Here is a 25,405-nt window from a genome sequence, read left to right on the forward strand (position 1 = left end):
CACTGCTTCTGGCTGCTCTATCTAAGAATGGGTAGTGGCTCTGCCCCCCAGGCAGTCCTTCGTGAGGATCCTTTCTCATAACTTTACTTCAGGTACACACTGGGCGACAGAGGACATGGTTATATTCTCTGTCTAGAACGTGAGATGCAGATATTCTGGTTTGACTAGGGGCAGACCCATAACCATAAACAGTCACCTTAAACGGGGGTTCGGGTTGTTGTGGGGGTGGAAATCCGACTGTTTCAGTTGGAATTGTGGCTCCAAAAGTTATTAGCTGAGGGATGTGGGCAAGTTACATAGACTCTTCTGTGTCAGGTGTCTTGTCTTTAAAATGGAGAGGACAGTATTGGCTTCATAAGGTTAATGCAAAGATTAAATGAGATAATACAGGGACAGGTTGATAAGAGCAGTGCCTTGGCGAAGTGCTCAGTGTACATAGCTCTTTTGTGTCGTAAACTAAGGAGCTGGAACAGATAGGCCTAGCTTGCCTCCCCACAAAATTAAGTACCAGCAGTGTTCTGAAAAGGACATTTGGAAATGTCTTTTTCTTTTTTTTCTGGTTTGTAACAATTTTATCCTTTTTCAGAGAAACAGCACCCAGGACTATTTTCCAAAGAGTCCTGGATATCTTAAAGAAATCTTCTCATGCCGTTGAGCTGGCCTGCAGAGACCCATCCCAAGCGGAACATCTGGCTTCCAGTCTGCAGTTGATAACGGAGTGCTTCCGGTGTCTCCGGAATGCTTGTATTGAGTGTTCTGTGAACCAAAATTCAATCAGGTACTATTCTTTGTAGTTACATATATGCCTTTGATAATATCTCTTTGTGTGTGTGCATGCTGCTTCTGTCATGTTGGCCTACCTGTTAGAGATGGTTTTGGCATCGCAGTCACCTGTGTTTATTAGGAGACTCTCCGTCTCCGGGGACAGGTGCTCTGCAGGACTTGCTGTGGGAGACTCCTGGTGAGTATGTCATGGGACAACATGTGTAACGTTAGGGGTCATTCAGGTTTCTCACTTGTATTTATGATGTTTTGAGGGATTTGGTTTTTTACATAACACAATGATTTGAACTTAATTTTGATTCTTTGATTCTAGATTCTGCCTGCCTAAATACATTTGCAGTTCTGGACTTCACTTTTCTTAGTTGTAGGTGTTTTAATTAGTTGCCCTTGTGTTTACTTCAAACAGGGAGCACGATGTGAATTTCTAAGACGGTTTATCTTAAGCGTTCCTTAAGATTGTGTAAAGTTGCCAGCTGCTGCCACCTAATTTATAATATACAACTAAAATGTGGTTACCAAGATGAGCAAGAGAATTGCCCTGTCCTGCTCTTGTTCTTCTACATGTTACACTCTCCTCCCAGAACTGAGCACCCTTCCTCTTTGATTTTATGCAATCTGCTTTTTATTAACAATTTTTACTTGAGATGAAGTTAGAAGCCACAAAGCATGCTCACTTTTATTTCCTGGACTTGAATGTAGACAGAGCCCCCGGGCTCCCTGTTACTGCCATGATGAGTGAAGTCGGGCTGGCCCAGAAGCTGATGGAGAGACTCCCTGTGCTGCCTAGACGGTCTATACCTGAGGCTTTGATATGATTAATGAGGTTTTTTTAGATCAAAGGAGAGGGAATCAAAAGAGAGAGTTGTTTAACTTCAGCACAAAATTGAACATGGCGTCCCTATACAGATAAATGGATAGAAACAGTAATGATCTTGGTAGTAATAGTTAACATTGAAAAAGTATAACTAGAAGCAGCTAGAAGCAGCAGGCCAGAGGCTAGATTATTTTGTCCCTTTCCAGGCAGGGAGGCCCTCTAGTGTGACGGGAGAGGGAAAGGAGAGCCCTAGAATGGAAATTCTAACCATTCAGGGCATCAGCTCCTGGGAAAAACATTTTTGTAGTCAGAAAGACAACAAAGATTCTGGTAGGGACTTTGAGGTCAACCTTAACTAAAGCTGATATTCCCGAGCCTGTCAAGATTCAGATCTCAACCAGTATGTATTTTTCTGATGTTTTCAGTTATTAAAGAGTTAATTAAAAAGTAGGATGCTATTAAGGCCTAGACCTTTTTACATCTTTTGTCTGAACATTGCACTTTGTATGGACTGGAATTATTTTTTGCCAAGGATGTATGGAACATGGGGTATGATACAGCAAAGCAAACAGTCTGAGTCATGTGGAATTTCAGGAAGGACTCAAAGAAGACTGTTGAAAGCAGTTAGCTCTGCATGTAAATACAATCCCTGTTGCTGGGGTCGCTATACTTTTACTGCAGAGAGCCAGATAAATAGTTCAGGCTTTGTGATCTCTGTCGGAGGGGCTCACTTCTCCCATTGTAGTAGAAGGGAGCCATATGTGGTACGTGAACAAACGCACATGCCGTGTTCCAGTAAAACCTCATTTGTGAACACGGAACTTTGAATTTCATAGACTTTTCTTGTCATGAAGTTACATTTTTCTCCCCCCACCAAATCTGGCCTTACAGAAGCAGGCAGTGGGCCCAGGTGCCTGGCAGCCATTCGTATATGTAGAGGCAAGAGGAGGAACAGAGGTGGAACAGCATCTTCTTTTCGGAGGCAGGTGCTGAGCCCCTTTTCCCACCAGTCTTGTGTTCGGATAAAGAGGAAAAGAGCAATGGCTGTCTGCCCACCTGGCCTTGGGGAGGGGAGAGAGGACTCTAGCCTTGTGCACACCGACCCTGACCCTCTTCTTTAGCAGTGAATGTCTTGGTATAATTCTGATTTATGTTGAGAAGAAGTGAAGAAGGTAGGGAGCTGTATGAGTTTCCTTTGCTGCTGTAACAAAGTACTGCAAATTCAGTAGCTTAAAATAACAGAGATTTACTATCTGACAGTTCTGGAGGTCAGAAGTCCAAAATCAGTTTTCCTGACCTAAAGGTAGTGTCAGCAGGGCTGGTTCCTTCTGGAGTCTCTAGCAGAGAATTGATTCCTTTGGCTTTTCTAGCTTCCTGAGGCTGCCTGCATTCCTTTACCTCAGAGCAACACTGTAACCTCTTCCAGTCTCTTTCTGACTCTGACCATATGGCATCCCTCTGATAAGGACCATTATGGTTACATGAGGCCCACCCAGGTGATTCAGGATAATCTTCCCATCTTCAAACCATTAATTTAATCACTCCTAGAAAGTCTCTTGTGGTATTTTCTGACCAGTTCTTATTCTCCAAAAACAGCCAGCAGTCCAACAATTCAGTTCCATTCCGACACTAACTACCTCAAGTTAGTGGCTTCAGATCCCGTAACTTCATGACTCAGTCCCACAAGACTGCCCCACCTTGGATGCCAGCTGCAAATGGGGTACCCAGGCTACATTTCTGCCCAGCTGACTACAAATTCAGGGGTTCCCAGGACACCCCTCAGGTTTGATAATTCAGTAGAACGACTCACAGAACTCAAGGTAGCACTTTACATTCTGTTCCTAGTGTACTGTAGAGGGACAGCCACCTGGAAGAGATGCATAGGATGGGGCTTCTGCGCCCTCTCCAGGCATGCCATCTTCTGAGCACTTTGATGTGCTCATCAGCCCAGTCAGAAGCTTTCCAAACTCATTGTTTCGGACTTTTTGTGGAAGTTCCATCACATAGGTGTGGTTGATTAAATCACCGGCCATGGTGATTGAGCTGCCTTCCCTTCCTCAGAGGTAGGAGGTTGGGGTTGAAGGTTCCAGCTGTCTGATCTTAGGGCTGGTCCCTCTGGCAGCCACCTCCCATCCTGCAGGCCCAGGAAGAGTCCCCTCTTTAGCATAAGCTCAGGTATGGTTGAAAGGGGCTTGTTACGAATAACAAAAGGCCTTCCTCTCACACAGGAACTTCCAAGGGTTTTAGGAGCTCTGTGCCAGAAACTGGATCAAATATAAATTGATTACATCACATCTCTTTGCCATGTAAGGTAATATATTCAGTTCCCAGAGTTTAGTATGTGGACATCTTTAGGGGGCCATTATTTTGCCTAGCGCAGTCTACCCTTTGGCCCCTAAAGATTCACGTCTGTCCTATTTGCAAAATACATTCATCTCGTCTCAAGGTCCCCCACATTCTCGACCCATTCAGCATCAACTCAAGCCCCAAGTCTCATCTAAGTCTCATTAGCTAAAAAGTCCCAAATCTTAGCACCTAAATTACATCTGGGTGAGACTCTGGATGTGATTCATCCTGAAGCAAAATTCCTCTTTATCTTTGGACATGTGAGACTAGACACGACGTTGTCTGCTCCCAAAATACAGTGGTACGACAGGCCTAGGGTAACAGCTTTAGACATTACCCTCTAAAAGAGGAGGAAATTGAGGTAAAAGGGAGTCACTGGTCCCAAGCAATTTCAGAATCCAGTTGGGCAAACTCAGGTTTTGAGGCCTGGGAATGATCCTCTGTGGCTTGGGGCTCTGCCCTTAGTCCTACCCTCAGAGTCATCCTTCCTTTTTCTCAAAGGGTAAGAGTCATACATGTTTTCAGCTGAGTAACTTTATCAGCCTCTTTCCTGCCTGTGGGATTTTGGGAGTTTAACAGCCTTCTTTCATTTCATCCTTTCTCTGTGCATTTCATCCAGGTTGGCAGAGTTTCTACTGGTATAACATTCTCAAAAACCTTGTGGGTCTCACATGTATGTCACGGGGAGTTATATACCATTAAGCAATCTAGGGTCTGCCATAGAGCTTTCTTAGATAACCCCACCTCTATTCCTGATTTCTGCTGAGATCACTGAGGGGAATGAGTAACACTCCTAGTCTCTTTAAAGAGCCCTCTGTGTAACTGAACACCAACCTTTTGGTTCTTCCAAGACATTAGCAAAAGGTCATCCAGCCACATCCTTGGCTTTCTCTCCAGAGCACAGTTTCCTCACAGTGAATAGTCTAGTTTTAGCGTCTTTTGCAATACGGATAGACTGAGAATTTCCCAAATCATACCTGGTTCCCTTTTAGTCTCCTCTGTCTCTCGCTTCTCGCATTTTACCATACACACCAAGAGGAAGTCAGGCCACGCCTTCAACGTGTTGCTTGGAAATCTGCTCAGCTAAATATCCAGATTCATCGTTCTGCTAAGCTTCTGCCGCTAGAGAAAAAGGATTCTTCCGTCCAGTCTCCAGTAACGAGTTCCTCATTTTCTTCTGAGATCTCACGAGCAGTGCCTTCAGTGTCCACGTTTCTATTCAAGGCATCTAGGCCTTTTCTGTCATGCTTCTCAAAATTCTTCCAGCCTCTGCCCATTGCCAGATCCCAGAGCCACGTCCATGTATCTGTGTGTTACAGCAGCACCCCATTTCTCCTACCCACAGTAGTGTCCTGTTGCTACTTGACAAATTACTAAAAACGTAGTGGCTTAAAATAACACATTTATTATCTTACAGTTCTGAAATTCAGAAGTCCACAGTGGGCCAACATGGCTGAACCCCTTTTGGAGGCTCTAGGGGAGAATCATTTTCCTTGCCTTTTCCAGCTTGTAGAGGCTGCCTGCACTCCTTGGCTCATGGCTGCCCTCCCTGACCCTCTAGTATTCCTCTTATAAGGACCCGTGTGACACATTGGGCCCGCCTGGTTAATAATCCAGGATAGTCCTTTCATCTCAAGGTCCTTAATTTATTCACGACTGTAAAAGTCCCCTTTGCCATGTAAGGTAACATATTCACAGGTTTTGGGTATTAAGATGTGGATACCTTGGAGGGCCATTATTCTGCCCACTACAGGAACTGTTAACCGGTAGTCTCCGCATTCATTGTGGATCATAATTTGAAGTGCAGGTTTAAGAAAAAGAGTGTGTCTAACTGTTTAAGAAAAAGAGTGTGTCTAACTGTCCTTTTTAAAAACCTTATACAGGAACTTGGATACAATTGGTGTTGCTGTTGATTTGATTCTTCTTTTTCGTGAACTTCGAGTGGAACAGGAATCCCTGTTGACAGGTAATTTGCAGTATGATTCATGGATTACTTATATCTTTGAAAAGGATTTAAATACCAGTACTCTGAGTATTACATCATTCATTAAAGCAGATGGTTCTGTATTTCATGATACAGAGAAACTTCATTAGTGATATTAAAGAATCATCATAGAAGAAAGTTGTAGTGACTTCCAATTTTCTCCCTCTGTTGTGGGCTAAATTGTGTGTGTTCCACCCACCCCGCCTCCCCCAATTCATATGTTGAAGTCCTAACCCCTAGTATACTTCAGAATGTGATTATATTTGGAGACAGGGCCTTTAAAGAGATAATTAAGGTAAAATGAGGTCATACGGGTAGACCCTAATCGAGTGTCACTGGTGTCCTTATAAGAAGAGATGAGGACACAGGTGCAGAGGGACAACCATGTGAAGACACAGGGAGAAGATGACCACCTGCAAACCAAGGAGGGAGGCCTCAGAAGCAGTCAGTCCTGCTGACGCCTTGACCTCAGACTTCTAGCTTCAAAACAGAAAACACATTTTTCTTGTTTAAGGCACCCAGTCTGTGGTACTTCGTTATGGCAGCCCTAGCAAAGTGTTGCTGTGTCTTTTAATATGTGTCGATGTGGCAGGCCCTATTCTCGGTGTTGCATGTGAGCTGAACAGGGACCAAAGCAGTCAAAAATCTCTGTCCTCAGATGTGTACGTTCCAGTGAGGGGAGCCTTGTATTAAGTATATTAAATAAGGCAAATGTACAGCATGACACAGAGGGAAGTTAGCTCTGAGTGTTAATAGCTGTTGGTATGGGATTAAGAGAAAAACCAAGCTCCTTAATTTGAAGACCAGGAAGCTTTTCCAGGCTTTTTGGAATGTTTTTGGTTCTTGAACTACTTGCATCAACACTTCTTTGGACAGAGGTTATTATCATACCATTATATTTAAAAATAAAAACATAGAATTTTAACAGGTGATCTCTTTATCCAAGGAATTGAAATACTTGTGGGTAAACCTAAGTCATTTAATAGAACATCTCAATGTAAATATCCAGCTTATAAAATGTACTAGATTGGAGGTTAAAAAAATTTTTTTTAGTGCTAATTCAATGAATAGTTACTTGAAATGAGAGCTCTCCAGCTGTATTTAAAATGTTGATTTATATACAATTCTTAATGCCTATACTTACTGTATAAAGTGAAGCATGCTTATCTGAATGTTAGTGGGGAGGCTGCTTTCAGAAGGTAGAGAGAGAATTTGAGCTGATCGTCTTTCTTCAGAGGCATAGAGACCGAGGCCCACAGTGAAACAGGCTAACTGAACTGTCAGAGGTACCACCCAGCTTAGTTTAGTTCTCATTCTACTCTGTGATTTCTTAGTGTTTTCATTTAAAACTCATTTGTTAAAATTCCTGTGTCTTTCTATTTGATTTAGGATTCTTCCTCTGGGACATTGTAATTATTTTTTGAACTAATTAAATTATCTAAGAATTGGCACACAAAGTGTTGGCTCTAAGTTTTTTGGAACAGCAATAATTTCTTTAGTATTCTCAATTTGGTAGGGTGTAGCATTAGGTTGTAAAGTGTTTTAAAATGTTGTATATTTAAAAGTATTCTTGTAGCTCCATTTTGTGATAAAACAGAAGCCTCAGTGCTCAAATTGGGGGTTTAAAAACCAGCAGTAAAATACAGATTTCACTCTCTTGTATGGAGAAGCAGTTATTTTTGAAGTCTGACTGTGGTATGATAATTCAGAAAGAGAGTTCAGAATGTACTACGTTTTATAATTGCTGGAAAAAACACCGATGTGGTGGGTAGTGTGTCACTGACAGAGCTGAGGAACTAGGGTGGGCAGGAGTAGGTTTCTCTGGTAATGGTGGATTCCTAAATAAGACACCAGAGGAAGCACTGCACAAACGCTGTGAGTAAATAACTGTCAGAGCGGAGCCAGCCCTCCTCCACCTGTGCATAGAATCCCATCCCCACTCGCCCACTCAGAAACTCTTCCCCTGAAAGTGTCCCCTTTCTCTCCGGCATCATCCCTTTCCCCTCTTTACTCTGTCATTTCACCAGTGTATAATATGCTCTCCTGTTTTCCACTTAAAAGTGTCTTCCCTTGACTCTGTGTCCCCCTCGGTCCAGTATCCCTTGTCTTTATCCCACAGCTGCTACAGAAGATTGGTTACTTGGTGTTTACAAAATGTGATGAAAGATTATTTCATCCTTTCTTCTCAGGATTAATTTTCTCTTCACTGAAGTGAATAGATGATCTAGCAAAAAAACCAAAGGAGCACATTTCTGAAACTTTTCATGAACTGGTTTGCCATTGATGAATAAATCAGTTGTTTGGTTGGCGGCTTGGCTGTTCATTGATATCGACCAGTCAGAGGGCGTAGATCTTCATAGCCCTGTTTTATGTTAGGTATATTAAGAGTTGTTCACAATTTATGTAGTTGCAGTTATATCAGTTAGTACATTTTTTATTGTTACGAGATTCACATCACATAAAATTAACCACTTTAAAGTGAACATCGAGTAGCATTTAGTGCACTCACAGTATTGCACAGCCACCACCTCTGTCTAACTGGAAACATTCTCATCACCCCAAAAGGAAACCCTGTACCCACTGAGCAGTTGCTTTCCATTTCCCAGTTCCCTGAGCCCCTGGCATCCACCATTCTGCATTCTGTCTCTATGGATTGCCTGTTCTGGATTTTTCATATAAATGGAATCATAGAATTTTGTGACCTTTTTTGTCTGACTTCTTTCAGTTAGCATAATGTTTTTTGAGGTTCATGCACATTGTATATGTATCAGTGCTTCATTTCTTTTTGTAACTGAATAATATTCCATTGTATGCATAGAATACATGTTTTGTGTATCCGTTCATTCATTGATGGGCATTTGGGTTGTTTCCACCATGTGGCTCTTGTGCCACTGTTTGGCTGTTAGAATAGTGCTGCTCTGAACATGTGTGTACATATATTTATTTGAGGACCTGTTTTCAGTTCTTTTGCGTGTATACCTAGGAGTGGAATTGGTGTGTCAATTTTATATTTAAATTTTTAAGAAACTGCCAGACTTTTCCATAGCAGCTGTTTTATATTTTCACCAACAGTGTACAAGGTTCCAGTTTCTCCACGTCCTTGCTGACATTTGTTTTCCTTTTTTTGGAGTATAGTTATCCTGGTGGGTGTGAAGTGGTATCTCATCGTGGTTTTGATTTGCATTTCCCTAATGACGAATGATGTTGAACATCTTCTCATGTGCCTTTTGGTTATTTGTAAATCTTCTTTGGGGAAATGGCTATTGAAGTCCTTTGCCCAGTTTTTTTTTTTTTTTAAGATTATTTTGACGTGGACCATTTTTAAAGTCTTTATTGAATTTGTTACAATATTGCTTCTGTTTTGTGTTTTGGTTTTTTGGCCGTGAGGCATGTGGGATCTTAGCTCCCTGACCAGGGATCGAACCCGCACCTCCTGCATTGGAAGTGTGGAGTCTTAACTACTGGACTGCCGGGGAAGTGCCCTTTGCCCAGTTTTTTTTTTTTTTTTTTTTTTTTTGGCGGTACGCAGGCTCAGCGGCCATGGCTTACGGGCCCAGCCGCTCCGCGGCGTGTGGGATCTTCCCGGACCGGGGCACGAACCCGTGTCCCCTGCATCGGCAGGCGGACTCTCAACCACTGTGCCACCAGGAAAGCCCCCCCTTTGCCCAGTTTTTAATTGGGCTTTTAAATTTTGTTGTCAAGTTGTGAGAGTTATTTATGTATTGTGGATACTAGGAATTATGTTGAATCTGAAGATCCACTTGGGGAGAACTGCCATCTTAATGATATTGAGTCTTCGGGTCCATGAATAGGGAACATCTCTCCATTTATCTGGGTCTTCTTTTTCAATTGTATCAGTTTCAAGTAGATGGCTTGCGTCTGTTGACAGAGTTGGAAGAACATTACTGAGGCAAGAAGGGAAAGTGGAAGTGATACTTCTCACTACCTTCTTGAAAAAGGCAGCCAGTGATATTACTGAATTTTATTTGGAATTCAAGAATGCAACTTTGTTTCAACAATGAAGTTTAAACAAATTTTATAGTATGTTAGTTCAAACCTAATAACAAATCTTTTCAAAAGCGTTCTTGTTCCTTGATACAGTGCCTGTACTATCTTTTGACTTTCTCTGTGAGGACCTTACTCTTTGTAGATTTTTAGCAGGGTATCTGTGCCAGTTTTTTGTTACCGCTCTTGAGGTAAGAACTATAATTACGTTGTCAAAATAATATTTAGAGTATTATTTTCAGAGAATAATTGCAGTGGTGTGACGAATATATTATGCTCATCAAATTATATGTAAACATAAGCATGAGTTATTTTAATTGAGTTATTGGTGTTGTTTTTGGCCTTTGTTCTTTTCTAATCTGTAAAAATAATGTTGGGCTTTTTGAGGGGCTTTGTAACATTTGCAGTATTTACATAAAGATCACTTGATAAGCTGTTTGGTAAAAGTAAACTGTCATTTGTACTTTGTCTGGAGTTTTCTTTTCTTGTTTCTAGGACGTCTTTAAACCTTTTCCTTCCCAGAATTATGTTCTGATTCAGAGTGCTAATTTTTAGTTGCCTGATGAATTGTTGGGTTGTTTGGCTTTCAGACCGACTTATATTGTTGGCTTTTTTTGTGTGTTAAATTAAATCTTACAAGGATTTCCGTGTTAATACTCTAAAATACTCAGCAGAAATAGAAATGTCATTTTACACTACGACTTAAGATGAAAATGAAGGTATTATTTTTTATTATGAACATTTTATATAATTTCATTATAGAGTGATTTTTAAAAATGAAAAGAAAAATAATCATTGTATATGCCGGCTACATTAGGCAAACACTTGACTTTTTTCTAGTCATCCTTCAGTATTTGTGTGTATGGCTATGAATGTGTATTGCAGTTTGTATCCTGCTTTAGTTTAGATTATAATGTGAATTCAGTTTTGAGGTTCTTGGTTCAGCATTTTGTCTTCAGAGTTTTTTATCTCAGTGTTTTGCTTTTTGGCCACAATTTCGCAACTCTTCTTTGAGCAGCCAGTTGTCGAGTTACTATGAATAAGTGAATAGCACAGGCACATTACACGCCTCAACCTTTTTCATCTTTACAGCTGCTCTGCCTTTGAGCTATTGGAGCAGCAGCGACAGGCTTTGAAGGGAAGGCCTGGGTTCCGGAAAAGTCTGAGGACAGAGGACCCGAGCTCCGGGCCTGGGTCAGTAGGCCCATCCCTCCCTCCTAGCAAAGCAGGGATCTAGGAGGTTGAAGGTCTTTGGAAGTCCTCTTGCCCTTAAAAACATCTCCTGGTTGCTGCCTGGCCGGGATTTCCGTTAATAGAGCAGGATCTTTCATTTCATCTCAGACTCTCCTGTGGCTCCTTTCCTTGATGAGCTGATTCCTGTTGCTGAGGGAGAGCCACTGCTTGTTTTTGCCTGTCTTGCTTCTGCCACTTGCAGGCTTCATGCCCCAGGCCAGTTACCTGACCTTCTGAGCTTTGGTTACTCTTTGCAAGAGGGGGATAATATTAACCCTGACCCCATACGGCTGTCGCGGGGGTTAGATGACATCTTACAGTTAGAACACAGTGTCTGTCTAGCACCTAGTGAACACTCAGCACATGCTAGTTATCACTTATTGTTACCTTATTCCTTGGTTCTTGATGCTTTATTCATGCTGGTCTTTTGTTCCTCAGAAGTGACTCGCTCTCTCTCCACTCAGGGTCTCATCACATGCTACTCTGTATGCACTGTCCTGGCCCCAAAGTAACCACTTTGAAAACAGCGAACAGTCGGGTGCAGGCGCTGATCCCTCAGCGTGGGTGCCAGGCAGGGGTAGCTGGGGCCTGGCACGGAGGGCTGGGACTGAGGCTTGTCGGGCGCTGGCTTTTAGTTGTGTGACCTGAGGAGGGGGCTGGGCCAGGGGTGGGCGTGCAGGGACTCTCGGTAGCGTCTGTTCACTGCAAAGTGCACAAGTATTTTAAGTATTTACTTACCAGCATCGCATACCCGTGAGAACTGGCTTACTGGTCGCACTCTTCTCTTGGTGTGTGGGGTCTGGGGCCCTCTCCTGCTGCTGACTTGGGTGACGTGATAAAGATATCTGTCTACTGTGACAATTAAATAAGAACTTGTATAAAATAAAGCACTTGGAACCATACATGTCGCGTTAGTGATTGTCTAATGTTGGGTGTCGTTCTGGTTACGGGGCTGTTGTTACTCGGCTTTGAGCTTAGCCCTCTGTGCTCTGTTTCGTGGTGCAGGGGCTGGGCGTCCAGAAACACATTTCTCCTCCGCTTTCAGTGAGGTTTAGCCAATGAAGGATCTAGTGGGGACCAGGAGGCGGGGGGGAAAGGGTGACTTGCCCCCTACTCGGGTCTCCCCTGGATGGTTCCCATTCCAGCTTCCTTCCCACTCGGAAAGCCTCCTAGTATTTCCTAGAGACACCACTGTTAGCTGGCCTGGGCCCTTCTTCCACGCGCCAGAGGTGCCAGCGGTAGCCTGGGCAGCCCCTTCCACAGAGGCCCAGGTTCCAGCTCTGTAGAGCCCCTCCAGGCTTCTGGGTTCTCACAACCTTACCCTCTTCCCTTTGTGCCTCCAGTTTGAAGGGTGGTAGGTGGTGGTTTCCTGTAGCCTTAATCTCTGTGTTACCTCAGTGTTGCCTTTTAAGTTGAACCAATTCCATATATTAAATTTTCTTTGTTAAAGAACAGTTTGGTTTCTGTCTGTCTGACTTGGTCCCGACTGATTGAACTGTTCTTGTTTTCTAAGGCTTGTGCTTGATGCCATCTTCTCTCGCTTCCCCTGGGGCCCTCTTTCCCTTCCTCACAACTTCCCTCTCTCCCTTCCTCCCTCCCTCCCTTCCTTCTCTCCATCTGCTCTGCCAGCTCGGGTACAACCAGGAGACACAAACCGCACTGCAATTTGAACAGGGAAAATTTTAAATAAAGAATTACTAACTATAACAAAGGCTTGAAATAACAGGGGATTGACTAGTAAGAAGTAAAGAGAATGCCAAAGAACACAGGAATTGCAGATATAAGGAGCAGCCAGTGCCCCCAGGGCTAAGATGAGTGTCCAGGGAAGAGGCTCCCCTCCCCCTAGGCCTGAGATGCAGGCCTGCTTGGAGAGGGCACGGCTGTGGCTCACTGGGTGGTGGTGAAGTCGCCGAGGGGTGGTGTTGGTGGAACTTGATGGAAATCCACCCTCTGGGGTGCAGGGGGGAGTCGTCCACAGAAATCTTCCATGACTTGAAACTGGCTTCGAAGCATCCTGAGGAAGTTCCTAGCTCCTGGACACTGCTGGTTGGTCCTGCTGTGCGAGAGCTCCTCACTGGAGAAGCTGCAGGAGATGAACGCCAGAGAAACAGGAGAAGCATGGCCAGAGGACTACCCAGAACCAGGAAGAGAAAAACTCCGCTCCCTCCAGCCCTCCAGTGCCCCTCCAGCGCCTCTACCCACGAGGCTGTACGTGCCAGCTGACAAAGGAGACCTTCAAAGGCCCACCTTTATGTTTGCAGAGCAGGCAGCGAAGCTAAGAAGCAGTGATTGATAACCGGTGCTCAGTCAAGAGTAATTTAAATGCGGTCTGTTCACAGATGCAAAGAACTTGAGAGAACCTTTAGTTCCTAATGCATTACATTCTCACAAACACTTTGTTATTTTCTAATTTTTGCCAGTGCGGTGGTTGTGTAGTACAATCTTGTGGTTTTCCCGTGGGTTTGAGTGCTTTTTCTTTTGTGTGTGTGTGTGTGTGTGTGTGTGTGTGTGTGTGTGTGTGTGTGTGTATATATATATGTGTGTGTGTATGTATGTATGTATGTATATATTGGGTGGGCCAAAAGGTTTCTTCAGTTTCTTCCGTACAGTGGCGGTAGTGGCACGCAGTTGTCTTTAACTTCATTCAAAACAATTTTGTTAAATTGTAGGTGACAGCTGTCATATCAGCATGCATTTAAAAAAAGTCTTATCAAAATTGGTGAATTTTTGTGTTTTATTATCGAAGATGGAAGAAAAAAAGCAACATTTTTGGCATATTATGCTTTATTCTTTCAAGAAAGGTAAAAACGCAACCAAAACGCAAAAGAAGATTTTGTGCAATGTATGGAGAAGGTGCTTTGACTGATCAAATGTGTCAGAAGTGGTTTACGAAGTTTCATGCTGGAGATTTCTCGCTGGACGATGTTCCACAGTCGGGTAAACCAGTTGAAGTTGATAGCGATCAAATCGAGACATTAATCGAGAGCAGTGAACGTTATACCATGCGGGAGATAGCCGACATACTCAGAACATCCAAGTCAAGCAATGAAAATCACTTGCACCAGCTTGGTTATGTTAATTGCTTTGATGTTTGGGTTCCACATAAGTTTAAGTGGGGAAAAAACCTTCTTGACCATATTTCCTCATGCAATTCTCTACTTAAACATAATGAAAATGTTTCAGGTTTTTTTGCCACATTGTGTGGCACGCAGAACTTTCCCAACCAGAGATCGAACCTGTGTCATCTGCATTGGAAGCGTGGAGTCTTAACCACTGGACCACCAGGGATGTTCAAACGTTCCATTTTTAAAACAAATTGTGATGGGCGATGAAAAGTGGATACTGTACAATAATGTGGAACGGAAGAGATCGTGGGGCAAGCGAAATGAACCACCACCAACCACACCAAAGGCTGCTCTTCATCCAAAGAAGGTGATGTGTATATGGTGGCATCGGAAGGGAGTCCTCTATTATAAGCTCCTTGTGGAAAACCAAATGATTAATTCCAACAAGTACTGCTCCCAATTAGACCAACTGAAAGCAGCACTCAACAAAAAGTATCTGGAATTAGTCAACAGAAAATGCATAATCTTCCATCAGGTTAATGCAAGACCGCACATTTCTTTGATGATCAGGAAAAACTGTTACAGCTTGGCTGGGAAGTTCTGATTCATCTGCCGTATTCACCAGACATTGCACCTTCAGATTTCCACTTAAATTAGGTCTTTACAAACTTCTCTTAAAGGAAAAAATTTCAATTCCCTGGAAGACTGTAAAAGGCACCTGGAACAGTTCTTTGCTCAAAAAACTAAAGTTTTGGGAAGATGGAATTATGAAGTTGCCTGAAAAATGGCAGAAGGTAGTGGAACAAAAGGGTGAATATGTTCAATAAAATTCTTGGTGAAAATGAAACATGTGTCTTTTATATTTACTTAAAAACCGAAGGCACTTTTTGGCCAACCCAATACATACATACATATATATATATATATTCTGTGGAGATTTGGACAAATGTACAAGGACATGTATCCATCACTGTAATATCATACAGAGAAGTTTCACTGCCCTAAAAATCCTCTGTGCTCCACCTGTTCACACCGCCTCCTGTGCCCCAGCCCCTGACAACCACCAATCTTTTTACTGCCTCCATAGTTTTGCCTTTTCCAGAATGTCATAGAGTTGGAGTCATACAGTTTGTAGCCTTTTCAGATTGGCTTTTCATTTGGTAATACGCATTTAATGTTCCTTTTCATGGCTTGATGACTCATTTCTTTTTAGTGCTGAGTAATATTCCACTGTCTGGACGGACCACAGTTTATGCATCTAATGAAGGACATCTTGGTTGCTTCCAAGTTTTGGCAGTTATGAATAAAGCTGCTATAAACATTCATGTGCAGGGTTTTGTGTGGGCATAAGTTTTCAGTTACTTTGGATAAATACCAAGGAATGTGATTGTTGGATTGTATGCTAAGAGTATGTTTAGTTTTGTAAGAACCACCAAACTGTCTCCCAAAGTGGCTGCACCATTCTGCGTTCCCACCTGCAATGGATGAGAGTTCCTGTTGCTCTGCATCCTCACCTGCATTTGTTGTCAGCATTCTGGATTTTGTCCAGTATTCTGCGGTTTTATTTGGTGAAATAGTCTAAATGTGTCCACTAGGTTGTTATTAAATCTTATTTAAATCTTCTAAATATGCTGATTGTTTTGTCTGCTTATTTTATAATTTACTGGAAAGGTATATTATTATTGCCGAATTTAATTGTGGGTTTTTCTCTTCCCTCTATACTTTTGTCAGTTTTTCTTTAATATATATTTGAGACCATGTTATTAGGTGATTCCAATTTTAAATTATACCTTTCTGTGAATTAAGTAATTCTGAAATGACTTTAAAAAAATTTCCAATAATACTTTTTGCCTTAAAGTTTATTATGTCTGGTTTTAAGTGGTTGTATGACTCCCTTTGTAGGCTGGTATTTGCCTCGTATATCTTTTCACCATTCTTTAACTTTCAATGCTTCGATAGCCTTATATTTTACATGTCTTGTTTTAAATTGTCTGTTGTTAGATTTTAAAAGATCCAGTCTAAGAGCAACTGTCTTTCAATTGGAACACATATTCCAATGATATTTAATGTGATTACAGGTATATTTGTGTCTACAATTACAATGTTTTAAAGAAGTTAATTAATTTTGTATAAGTACATTGTTTTGGTAAGGCATTTTAATATTAACGTCATACCCAAAGTTTCATTGTGGTGAGAGACTTTTATAGTTAAAAGAAGCAAACAAACTTCCTGTTTAATAACGTGGAGTATTTCTAACTAAGATGTATTTATTTGGTGTTTTGAAAAATTCTTTTAATCATGTATCTTTTTTGCCTTTATAAATCCTCAGCTTTTCGCTGTGGTCTGCAGTTTTTAGGCAATATTGCCTCACGGAATGAAGATTCCCAGTCTATTGTTTGGATGCATGCTTTCCCAGAACTCTTTTTGTGAGTATATTGATAGAGTTTTTCTGACTTCTGAAAAGATTGTGGTTCTATCAATTCCCAAACAGGAGAAACTAACCTTTGGTAACAGAACTCAGGACAGCAGGTGCTCTTGGTGGGTAGTGGCGGGTTTAGTACTGGCTGGGAGAGGGCACGAGGTAGGCTTCTGTATCTTGATCTGCGTGGTGGTCACGTAGGTATATACACATCTCATTGGGCTATACACGTAAGGTTTATGCCCTTCATTGTATGTCAGTTTTTACTTTAAGTAAATAAAAGTTTTGGTTAAAGTAAGGAATGCTGTTAAGGACACATTTTTTATAAGAAAAAAGCCATAAAATATTGAAGTATGGGCAATGAATTAATCATGTGTTTATTAATTGAGCATTCCTTATATGCTCGGCACAATGCTATATGTTTTGGTAGGTATGGAGAAGTATAAGATGTGGATAACCAATCTGTTTATATAGATTGATTTATGGTGTACTTTCCCTGGTGATTTGCTACTGTGTTTTGACCAGCTGTGTTCATAAGAAATGGAGCATGGAGATGAAAGGTGAGCAGGTGATGGAGGAAGGATAGGTAATAGGAAAGGCCCCATCCTGGGGCAGGAGGCCTGGCTTCTAATCCAGGTTCTGTTGCCAACCAATGGGGTAACTTTGGTGGTGGCAACAATATAAGCAGCAGAGCAGCTGTCGTTTGAATGTCCAGAGCTGGGTCTTTTCTGTATATTTCCCGTCCTTTACCCTTTGCCCTGTGGGGCAAGTGGTACTGTCCCCATTTGGACAAATGAGGGAACTGACACTTATCACTGGTAAATGGCGTAGCTGGAACCGGAACCCCATGCTGCCCTCTGGATCCGAAGCCTACGCTCTTTAAATACCAGCTGCCTAAGTTCTGTGCTGCCTTCCCTGGTTGTATAGGTTTTCTGGGCTCATCTGTATGGTGTAAGGATCAGATAAACGCTAATGTTATCCCTAGCTCACTGAGCCTGTAACCGGTTCTCAAATTCCTGCAGATAATTAGAGTTGAAGGCATAAAATCTTTACGGTTAATAATAATTGAGCTTAGGTTGGAAGGAAAGAATTGTGGAATTCAAGCTGTAGAAATAAAAATTACTTATTTTTGAGAATTCATTCCTTTCAAACATTTTGAATACCTCATCTCTGCCAGGTTCTGAGCTAGAGGAGTAGAATAAGGGTAACTTAGATATATTCACCACTCCCCCAAAGCCCGTGCTATAAGCATGTTGTAGTGTAAGAACTGATGTATTAATAACACAGGTGAATCCAGGTGTCATAGGGACACAGAGGAGAGGCCCCGAAGAAGGCCGTCAGAGGCGTTTACTTGGCAATTACGTGGTGGTTTTACATTCGTTATCCAATCTGATCCTCACGGAAGCCCTCTGAGACAGGCCAAGGAGGTCTCGTTATTATATTCCACTTTTATGTCAGGAAACACACCGAAAGAGGTTATGTGACTTCACTCTATATGTGTTTGTGAGACAGATACAACCAAATTTGAATTCAGCTTTGGCAGGTACTGGCTTTGTGCCTTTGGGCAAGTAAAGTCAACACATTCTTCATCTGTAATAAAGGATAAAACCTCCTCCAGAAGAGTATTAGGAAGTTTAAATGAAAGAAAGAAAATCCTGCCATAGTGCATAACCCATAATATAATTGAAAATTGATAAATTAGTGACCTTTCTAAGATCACATAGCTGATAGGTGGGTGAACCGGGAGTTATACGGAGGCTTTTGACTCCAAATTTTATTTCTTGCCAATATATCATCTTTCCCTTAAACATTCTGTCCCTCAAACTGTTAAAGAAATGTCTGTAGTCATTGAAGTATCATCTTATGCCTTTTGATTTTTTTCTAACAAGAATGAACATTTTAATGCTTTATAAATGTAATCATTTTACCTTTTTCTTTAATCAGATGCTATTTGCTTTCTGCCTCTGACTCATAAGTGAACTGCCGCTTTTGTATGGGGTTCTCTGTGTCGTGACTAATTTTCAATTTGCTGTTTTTGCCATAAATTATGTACTTGTTTAAAAGTGTTGTAATTCTTCATTAAATCCTTAAAAATATCGTATATACTGAACTTGTTAATGGGATTATTACTATTTATGAGTTATAATCATGTTTTATCATGCTGCTAAGTTGGGCTAACACCCTGATTTCTTTATTTGGAAGGTCTTGCTTAAATCATCCAGACAAAAAAATTGTTGCCTACTCATCAATGATTTTGTTCACATCCCTTAATTCTGAAAGAATGAAGGAGCTGGAAGAAAACCTCAATATTGCGATTGATGTCATAGAAGCTCACCAGAAGCAGCCTGAATCGGAATGGCCGTGAGTATCTTGTTAGAAATGTGGCTGCTTAAACATCCTGACATCACTTTCCTGGTAGAGGTTTTAAGTAAAAGTTTGAATTATAACAATTGAACAGTAAGTTTAAGCTTAACATATGTTGAAAAACTAGGAAAAGATCCTGTTTCTAGCCTTTCTTGTTTGTAAATAAATATGTGCTTCTCTGATGTCCTTTCTATTCTGACTTCTGCTTTGGATGGAGTATATTTTTGATCCTCTCCCAAGATAATTTGTTCTATTTTCCATAAAGCTGGAGTATTACTTACAGGCCCTAAATGTCTTTGTGGCATTTTATGTTTCTGATTAGTGGGACCCCACCTCCCTCATAAAATATTACCACAAAATTTCTGCATTTACAGAAATAGTAATTCTGCAAAAGAATTTAATTACAAATTTAAAGTTTATAGCTTAGAAAATATTAAACGTGATTGAGACTCTTCTTGTTATAAAGGTCTTTATCTTTGGTTCTTCCCTTGAGCAGATATAGGGTAAGAAAGTCAACACAATGAATTCTGAGTGAAAGTTGAGAATTTGCTTGTAACTTCGTGCAGCCCCTGGAATGGAAAGTATATTATATTTAGAAAAACAGTCCCAGCAACTAACATATAAAAACTCATGCATAATTGACAGCCATTTAAATGACCATTTTTGAGTTGCAAGAAAAAAATCTCCCTTGTCACTGGCATTCCATCATCATTGCCTTGTGTATCTAATATTATTTGCCACCAGGATTATACACTCAATGTTATGCCATAAGGTGGTGTAGCAAAGAATTCCAGTTGTCTGTATGGATGTCCAGTCAGAACGCTTTTTTTCTGCCTGTATTGTAAACTGTGAGAGACAGTTCTTATCCTTTAAACAGTGCCAAAGTAAAAATGCTGCTATCTTTACTCACTAGTAGATGTTTACTATTTGTTGAATGAAAGAAAGAATAAATGGGTTTTACTCCTCATTGGTTTGACCTGAAAGCAGCATGAAGAACCAGACCCTAGCTCAAGGTTTAAGTTCACCCGAACTTCTTTCCAGAGAGGCTGCCGGAGCAGAAGTACCTGGGGAGCATCCCAAGAGGCACCACAGAAGTCAGGAAACTGAGCATTTGTTTTGATTTTTAGGTGAATGAGGAACCTTAACTAAGGCACTGAACTTCTGTGGGCCTCTTCTTCCTTATTTCTAAAATGAAAGAATTGATTTAGGTTAGAAGTTTCCAGACTTCTGAATTTCGTGTCCCATATGTTATTTTAAAGGCATGTGGACATGGTTACAAACTCACTGGAATGGTTGGTTTGGCACAAGGATTGTTGGGTAGCGACACTGCCTGTCTTGCTGTCTACCTGTCTGAGCTTGAATGGCAGTACCTTAAGATGTCATTCTTGCCCTTTGCTCTGATGACTTTACCTTTTTAATTATATTTGGTTAAAGCAAACGAGCCAGTATTCAGTTCTGGTGACTTTTAAAGCATATGGTTTTGCATTTGACTGGTTACCTGGTGAGCACAAGCTTGACGTCATTGCCAGTCAGTACTCATTTGACTGGTTACCTGGTGAGCACAAGCTTGACGTCATTGCCAATCAGTACTTATCTGAATAACTCAAAAGTGCAAAGGAATGCTTAGGAGATTTACCTGGAAAATGAATAGTCCATCTGCACCTCTGTGGGTACCCAGAGTTTTTCCTGGGTTGATCCTGCACATCCGGGAGCTGCCTGTCTGTACTTCCCTGGTTTGGGGCCTGGCTTTACACTGAGGAGTAGTGCCCAAGTGGCTTTGCTCTATCTTATTGAGGGCCCACCGTGAGACATTGCTGAGAGCACTGCCCGCCGTGTCACAAGACAAGGGGCTCTGGTTTCTCTGCAAAGACTAATTGCCCTTTTCATGAGGGATCTGATTTGCTTTTATCTTGGAAAACCCGTGGATTAGAAACTATTCCTGCTTTGTGCAGGCTTCTAGGAAATTCAGAAAACATGCAGATGCTTGCTTCAAACATTAATTAATTAATTCAGTAATTATTGATGGAGTTCTTGAAGTGTACCAGGTACTGTTCATGGCACTGGAGATTCAAAATTAATAAGACGTTACGTTTTAGTGAGAGACAGATAATGAACCTAAAACCCCAAATAAATGTATAACAAATACCAGATAAATTGGAAGAAAAATACACAGAATGTGTACTAAGCTGTCCCTTAGAATGGTACTTGACTCATAGTAAACGCTGTATAGTATTAGCTAGTATTTTATTAGTAGTAATACAAACATGATTGGTACAGAAGACAGACAGTGGAAAAAACAAGAATCAATGTTGGATCTTTTTTTTTTTTGGGGGGGGGCCATGGCATGTGGGACCCCTGGCATGCAGTGGAAGCACGGGGTCCTAACCACTGGACCGCCAGGGAATTCCCACGTTGAATCTTTTTTTGCCATAAGCGGGCCTCTCACTGTTGTGGCCTCTCCTGTTGCGGAGCACAGGCTCTGGACGCGCAGGCTCAGGGGCCATGGCTTATGGGCCTAGCCGCTCCGGGGCACGTGGGATCTTCCCGGACTGGGGCACGAACCCGTGTCCCCTGCATCGGCAGGCGGACTCTCAACCACTGCGCCACCAGGGAAGCCCCTGAATCTTGATTAAGTACTCTGGTGAGGTGAGGTGACGCAGAGTAACTTTGTGCTACTTTAAAATTTGGAGGTCAAGGAAACCTTTCCCGAGTTGGTGACATTTGAACCGAGAACTGGGTAGCCAGTCATTGGAAGATCTGTGGGTAAAGGTGGAGACAGATTGGGAAGAACAGTCCCAGCAGTGAATACACAGGATGCAAAGACCCCAAGGCAGAGGCCTCTGTCGCAGGACTAGGGAGACCAGGGTTTGGACAGTGTAGTGGGTGAAGGGGTACCTGGAGGCCAGTGATGTGGGGCTTTGTGAACCAGGAAAAGGCGATCGTTTTACTCTTTGCCATGAGAGGCGATTGGGGAGTTTTAAGCAGTGTATGGAACGACCTGGTCTGTGTTAGTTAGTTAGTTAGTTAGTTAGTTATACATACTTATTTATTTTTGGCTGCGTTGGGTCTTTGTTGCGGTGCGCAGGTGTCTCATTGCGGTGGCTTCTCTTGCTACGGAGCACGGGCTGTAGGCGCGTGGGCTTCAGTAGTTGTGGCTCGCGGGCTCTAGAGCTCAGGCTCGGTAGTTGTGGTGCACGGGCTTAGTTGCTCTGCAGTATGTGGGATCTTCCCTGACCAGGGCTTGAATCCACGTGCCCTGCGCTGGCAGACGGATTCTTAACCACTGAGCCACCAGGGAAGTCCCTGGTCTGTGTTTCGAAGGCTCCCTCTGATTGCTGGACTGAGGTTGAGCTGTGGGGAGGGGAGAGGGAGGAATGGAGGCTGGGCTGCCTGTTAGGAGGCAGTTGTAGTTGTCAGGAGGCCAGGGTGGCTTAGATGAGGGTCGTCGCAGTGGGATGAAGAGAGATGAATAGATTGCGTGTGCTCTGCAGGCGGAGCTGGTGAGGCTTATTATGGATTCGATTTTGGGGGTGAGGTGGGAGAGAGGAAGGCAAGGGTGGGAGCTGGGTTTTTGGCTTGTTTGAGTGAGGTGGGTGGAACAGTTTGGGGTGGGGCTAGGGGACATCAGGAGTTCGTTTTGACTGCGTTAAGTTTGAGGTGCCTTCTCTACATCTGAGTGGAGCTGTCCTGCGGCCTTCTTGACACGTATGTCATCCTCCATATGGGCAAGTATGATTGTAGGATAAATTCACGATTCGCAGTTACTCGCAGAGAATGTCTTTTATAATTTTGACAGACACTTCCAAGTTGTCCTTCATAGATGTTATACTAGTATATACTTCCCTTGGCAAATTTTGAGAGTAGTACCTGGTTTCCTTTATCATTGCTAACAGAGTGTGCTATCAAAATTTTGGATTTGCCAGTTCTGCCAAGGTTTAAAATAGTATCATTGTATAGTTTTATTTTGTATTTTTCTTGTTATGAGGTTGAGCATCATTTTATATATTGAGGAGTCTCATTTTCTTTTATGTACATTCTCATTTTCTTCACCCATTTTTCTATTAGGATGGCAGTCTTTTCTATATATTTTTTAAATTAAGGAATATTTAATTAGGAATTAGGATATTTAGAATATCCTAATTAATTAGGATATTCAGAATATCCTAATTAAATATTTAGAATATTTAATTAGGAATATTTTTTAAATTAAGGATATTAGTCCTTTGTATGAAATAAAATCGAAATTTTTTTCTCCTTTTTTTGTCTTTGACTTTGCTTCTGGCACTTTTCTTCATGTAAAGTTTTTGATATTTTAGTAGATGAAATTGCCAGTCTTTTTTAATGTCTTAAGATTTTTGATAATAGCTATAAAGGCCTTTTCTCCACTTAGGTCTTCTTCCAGTACTGTATCATTTCAGTTTTGGTGTTTAAGTGTTTGATCTGCTTGGAATTTATCTTGGTATAAAGGTCCCAGTATATGGGCCTACTTTCATTTTAGCTCCAGGTAGTGCTGGTGGTCACAGCGACAGCACCGTAGTGGATCTTTCCTTTGTCTTTGCCCCATTCCCTGCACCCTTGACCACCCCTGTGTGTGGAAAACGTTTTCAATTCAAGTTCCACTTCTTCACCACACATTCCAGCATGTAGAATAACTCTGTCCTTCACTGAGTGTGTCTCAGTCTGCTAATTAGGCCATAAGGATTTTATAAAAATATTGATCAGAATACAGTTACCATGCATTTTTTAGGGTATTTTGTTTGTTTAGGAGGAAATTCTCCAAAGTGCCTTTTATTTGCACAACCTGATTGAGTTGGGTTTGTTGTTTCTTGTCTGAAAAGTGTTTCATATGTTTTGTCTGCTTTTGTAGTTGTTTAAGGTAGGAGGTCAATTGTTCATCTGTTATGCCTGGAATTGGAAGTGATAGTTGGAGATTTTAACACTCACTTTTTAGCCACTGATAGAAGTAGACAAGCATCAGTATAGATGTAGATGATCTCAATAGTACTGAGATAGGTAGCCACCTTCACGTGAGTCTGGTTTATAGAACATTTTCTCAACACTTGGAAAATTTACTTTCTTTTCAACTGTCTGCATTATGTTCACTAAGATAGACCATAGTCTGGGCTATAAAAAGTCTCAATGAATATATGAAAAGGATTGGAAACATACAGAATATGTTCCCTGACCACAATTAGCCTAGAAAACCATAGCAAGATGATCTAGAAAAATTCTAAAGTTTTGGAAATTAGCACATCTAAATAATTGATTTGTCACAAAGGAAATCACAAGGCAAATTAGAAAATCTTTTGAACTGAAGGATAATGAAAGCATAAAATGTGTGGGATAAAGCTAAAGCAGGGTTGGGAGGGTAATTTATAGCTTTAAGTGTTTATGTCAGAAAAGTAGGTCTGAAATCAGGGACTTAAGGTTCTACTTTATGAAGATAGAAAGAGAAGAGTACAGTAAATCCTCAGTAGAAAGAAGAAAATAAAAGGACACAAGTCAATAACATGGAAAACAGAAAAAAAATAGAAAGGATTAACAAAGGCAAAGTTGACTCTTTAAAAAGATCAACAAAATTGATTAAGAAAAAAGAAAGAGAGCACTAATGACCAGTATCACGAAAGAAGGCGTGGTTGTCACCTCAGTCTTAATAAACTCAAAGCTTGGTGAAGCTCCCTTCAACTGACAGTTCTGTAGGCTGAGGGCTGTTTACAATAACATTCAAGGACATAAGTGTTAGGTCCCGAGTCCCTCTTTAAACCCTGGTAGTATTTTATTGTTTATAATTCCCTTAGTACACTGCTCCTCTTTCCTTCAAGCAGTCTTTTCAAGTCCTTTTGTGTCACCTCTAATTTAAATGCTCTCCCTTCCCTCTGCAACTAGGGATTCACCGAACTCCTGATTCTCCTGTCCCATCCATCGCCCCTCTTCCCTGCAGCCCTCTAGTAAGATAAACTTTGTTGTTTCTGTAATCCGTGACGTGTGCCTGTGTGCTGCACCTAAGACATTTTTCTCTGATTATCTCTCTATGCGTGTGTCTTTCTGCACCCTTAGAGTTTGGAATTATGGCTTGGGACCTAGCCCCTCGCACACAGTATTTGGCACATTGTGTTTTTGAATGAATGTTCTTGTGGGAAAATGTTTTGAGCTCCAAATAGGTGAATTATGGATGAGCTTTAGGGTCACAGTTTTGTATACCTGGCGTGATGTGCATGAATTTCTGTTGTCGCTGTTTGATGACCTACCTAAATTGACGTGAAAATTGAGAATTTTGAATATTACCCATTATTGTTGGAAATATTTACATCAGTGCTGGTCACTTATTTGAAAGGTTGTGGAAGAAACAGAACATGTGTTTAGGTTTTGTGTTTGTGTGAAGTGACGCTGTG

General features: G+C 41.5%; 1 protein-coding gene across 1 annotated transcript in view; it reads left to right on the forward strand.

The window, feature by feature from the left end:
• Positions 1-25,405, forward strand: part of ATXN10 (ataxin 10) — a 153,878-nt gene that overhangs the window by 21,287 nt on the left and 107,186 nt on the right. Inside the window, exons 2-5 of the mRNA XM_082850221.1 lie at positions 587-778; positions 5,827-5,909; positions 16,560-16,656; positions 18,852-19,010. Of these exons, the coding sequence (XP_082706347.1) occupies positions 587-778; positions 5,827-5,909; positions 16,560-16,656; positions 18,852-19,010 (531 nt within the window). The remainder of the gene's footprint in view (positions 1-586; positions 779-5,826; positions 5,910-16,559; positions 16,657-18,851; positions 19,011-25,405) is intronic.

This window comes from Leucopleurus acutus, assembly GCF_964270905.1.
Source record: "Leucopleurus acutus genome assembly, chromosome: 11".
NCBI lineage: Eukaryota > Metazoa > Chordata > Mammalia > Artiodactyla > Delphinidae > Leucopleurus > Leucopleurus acutus.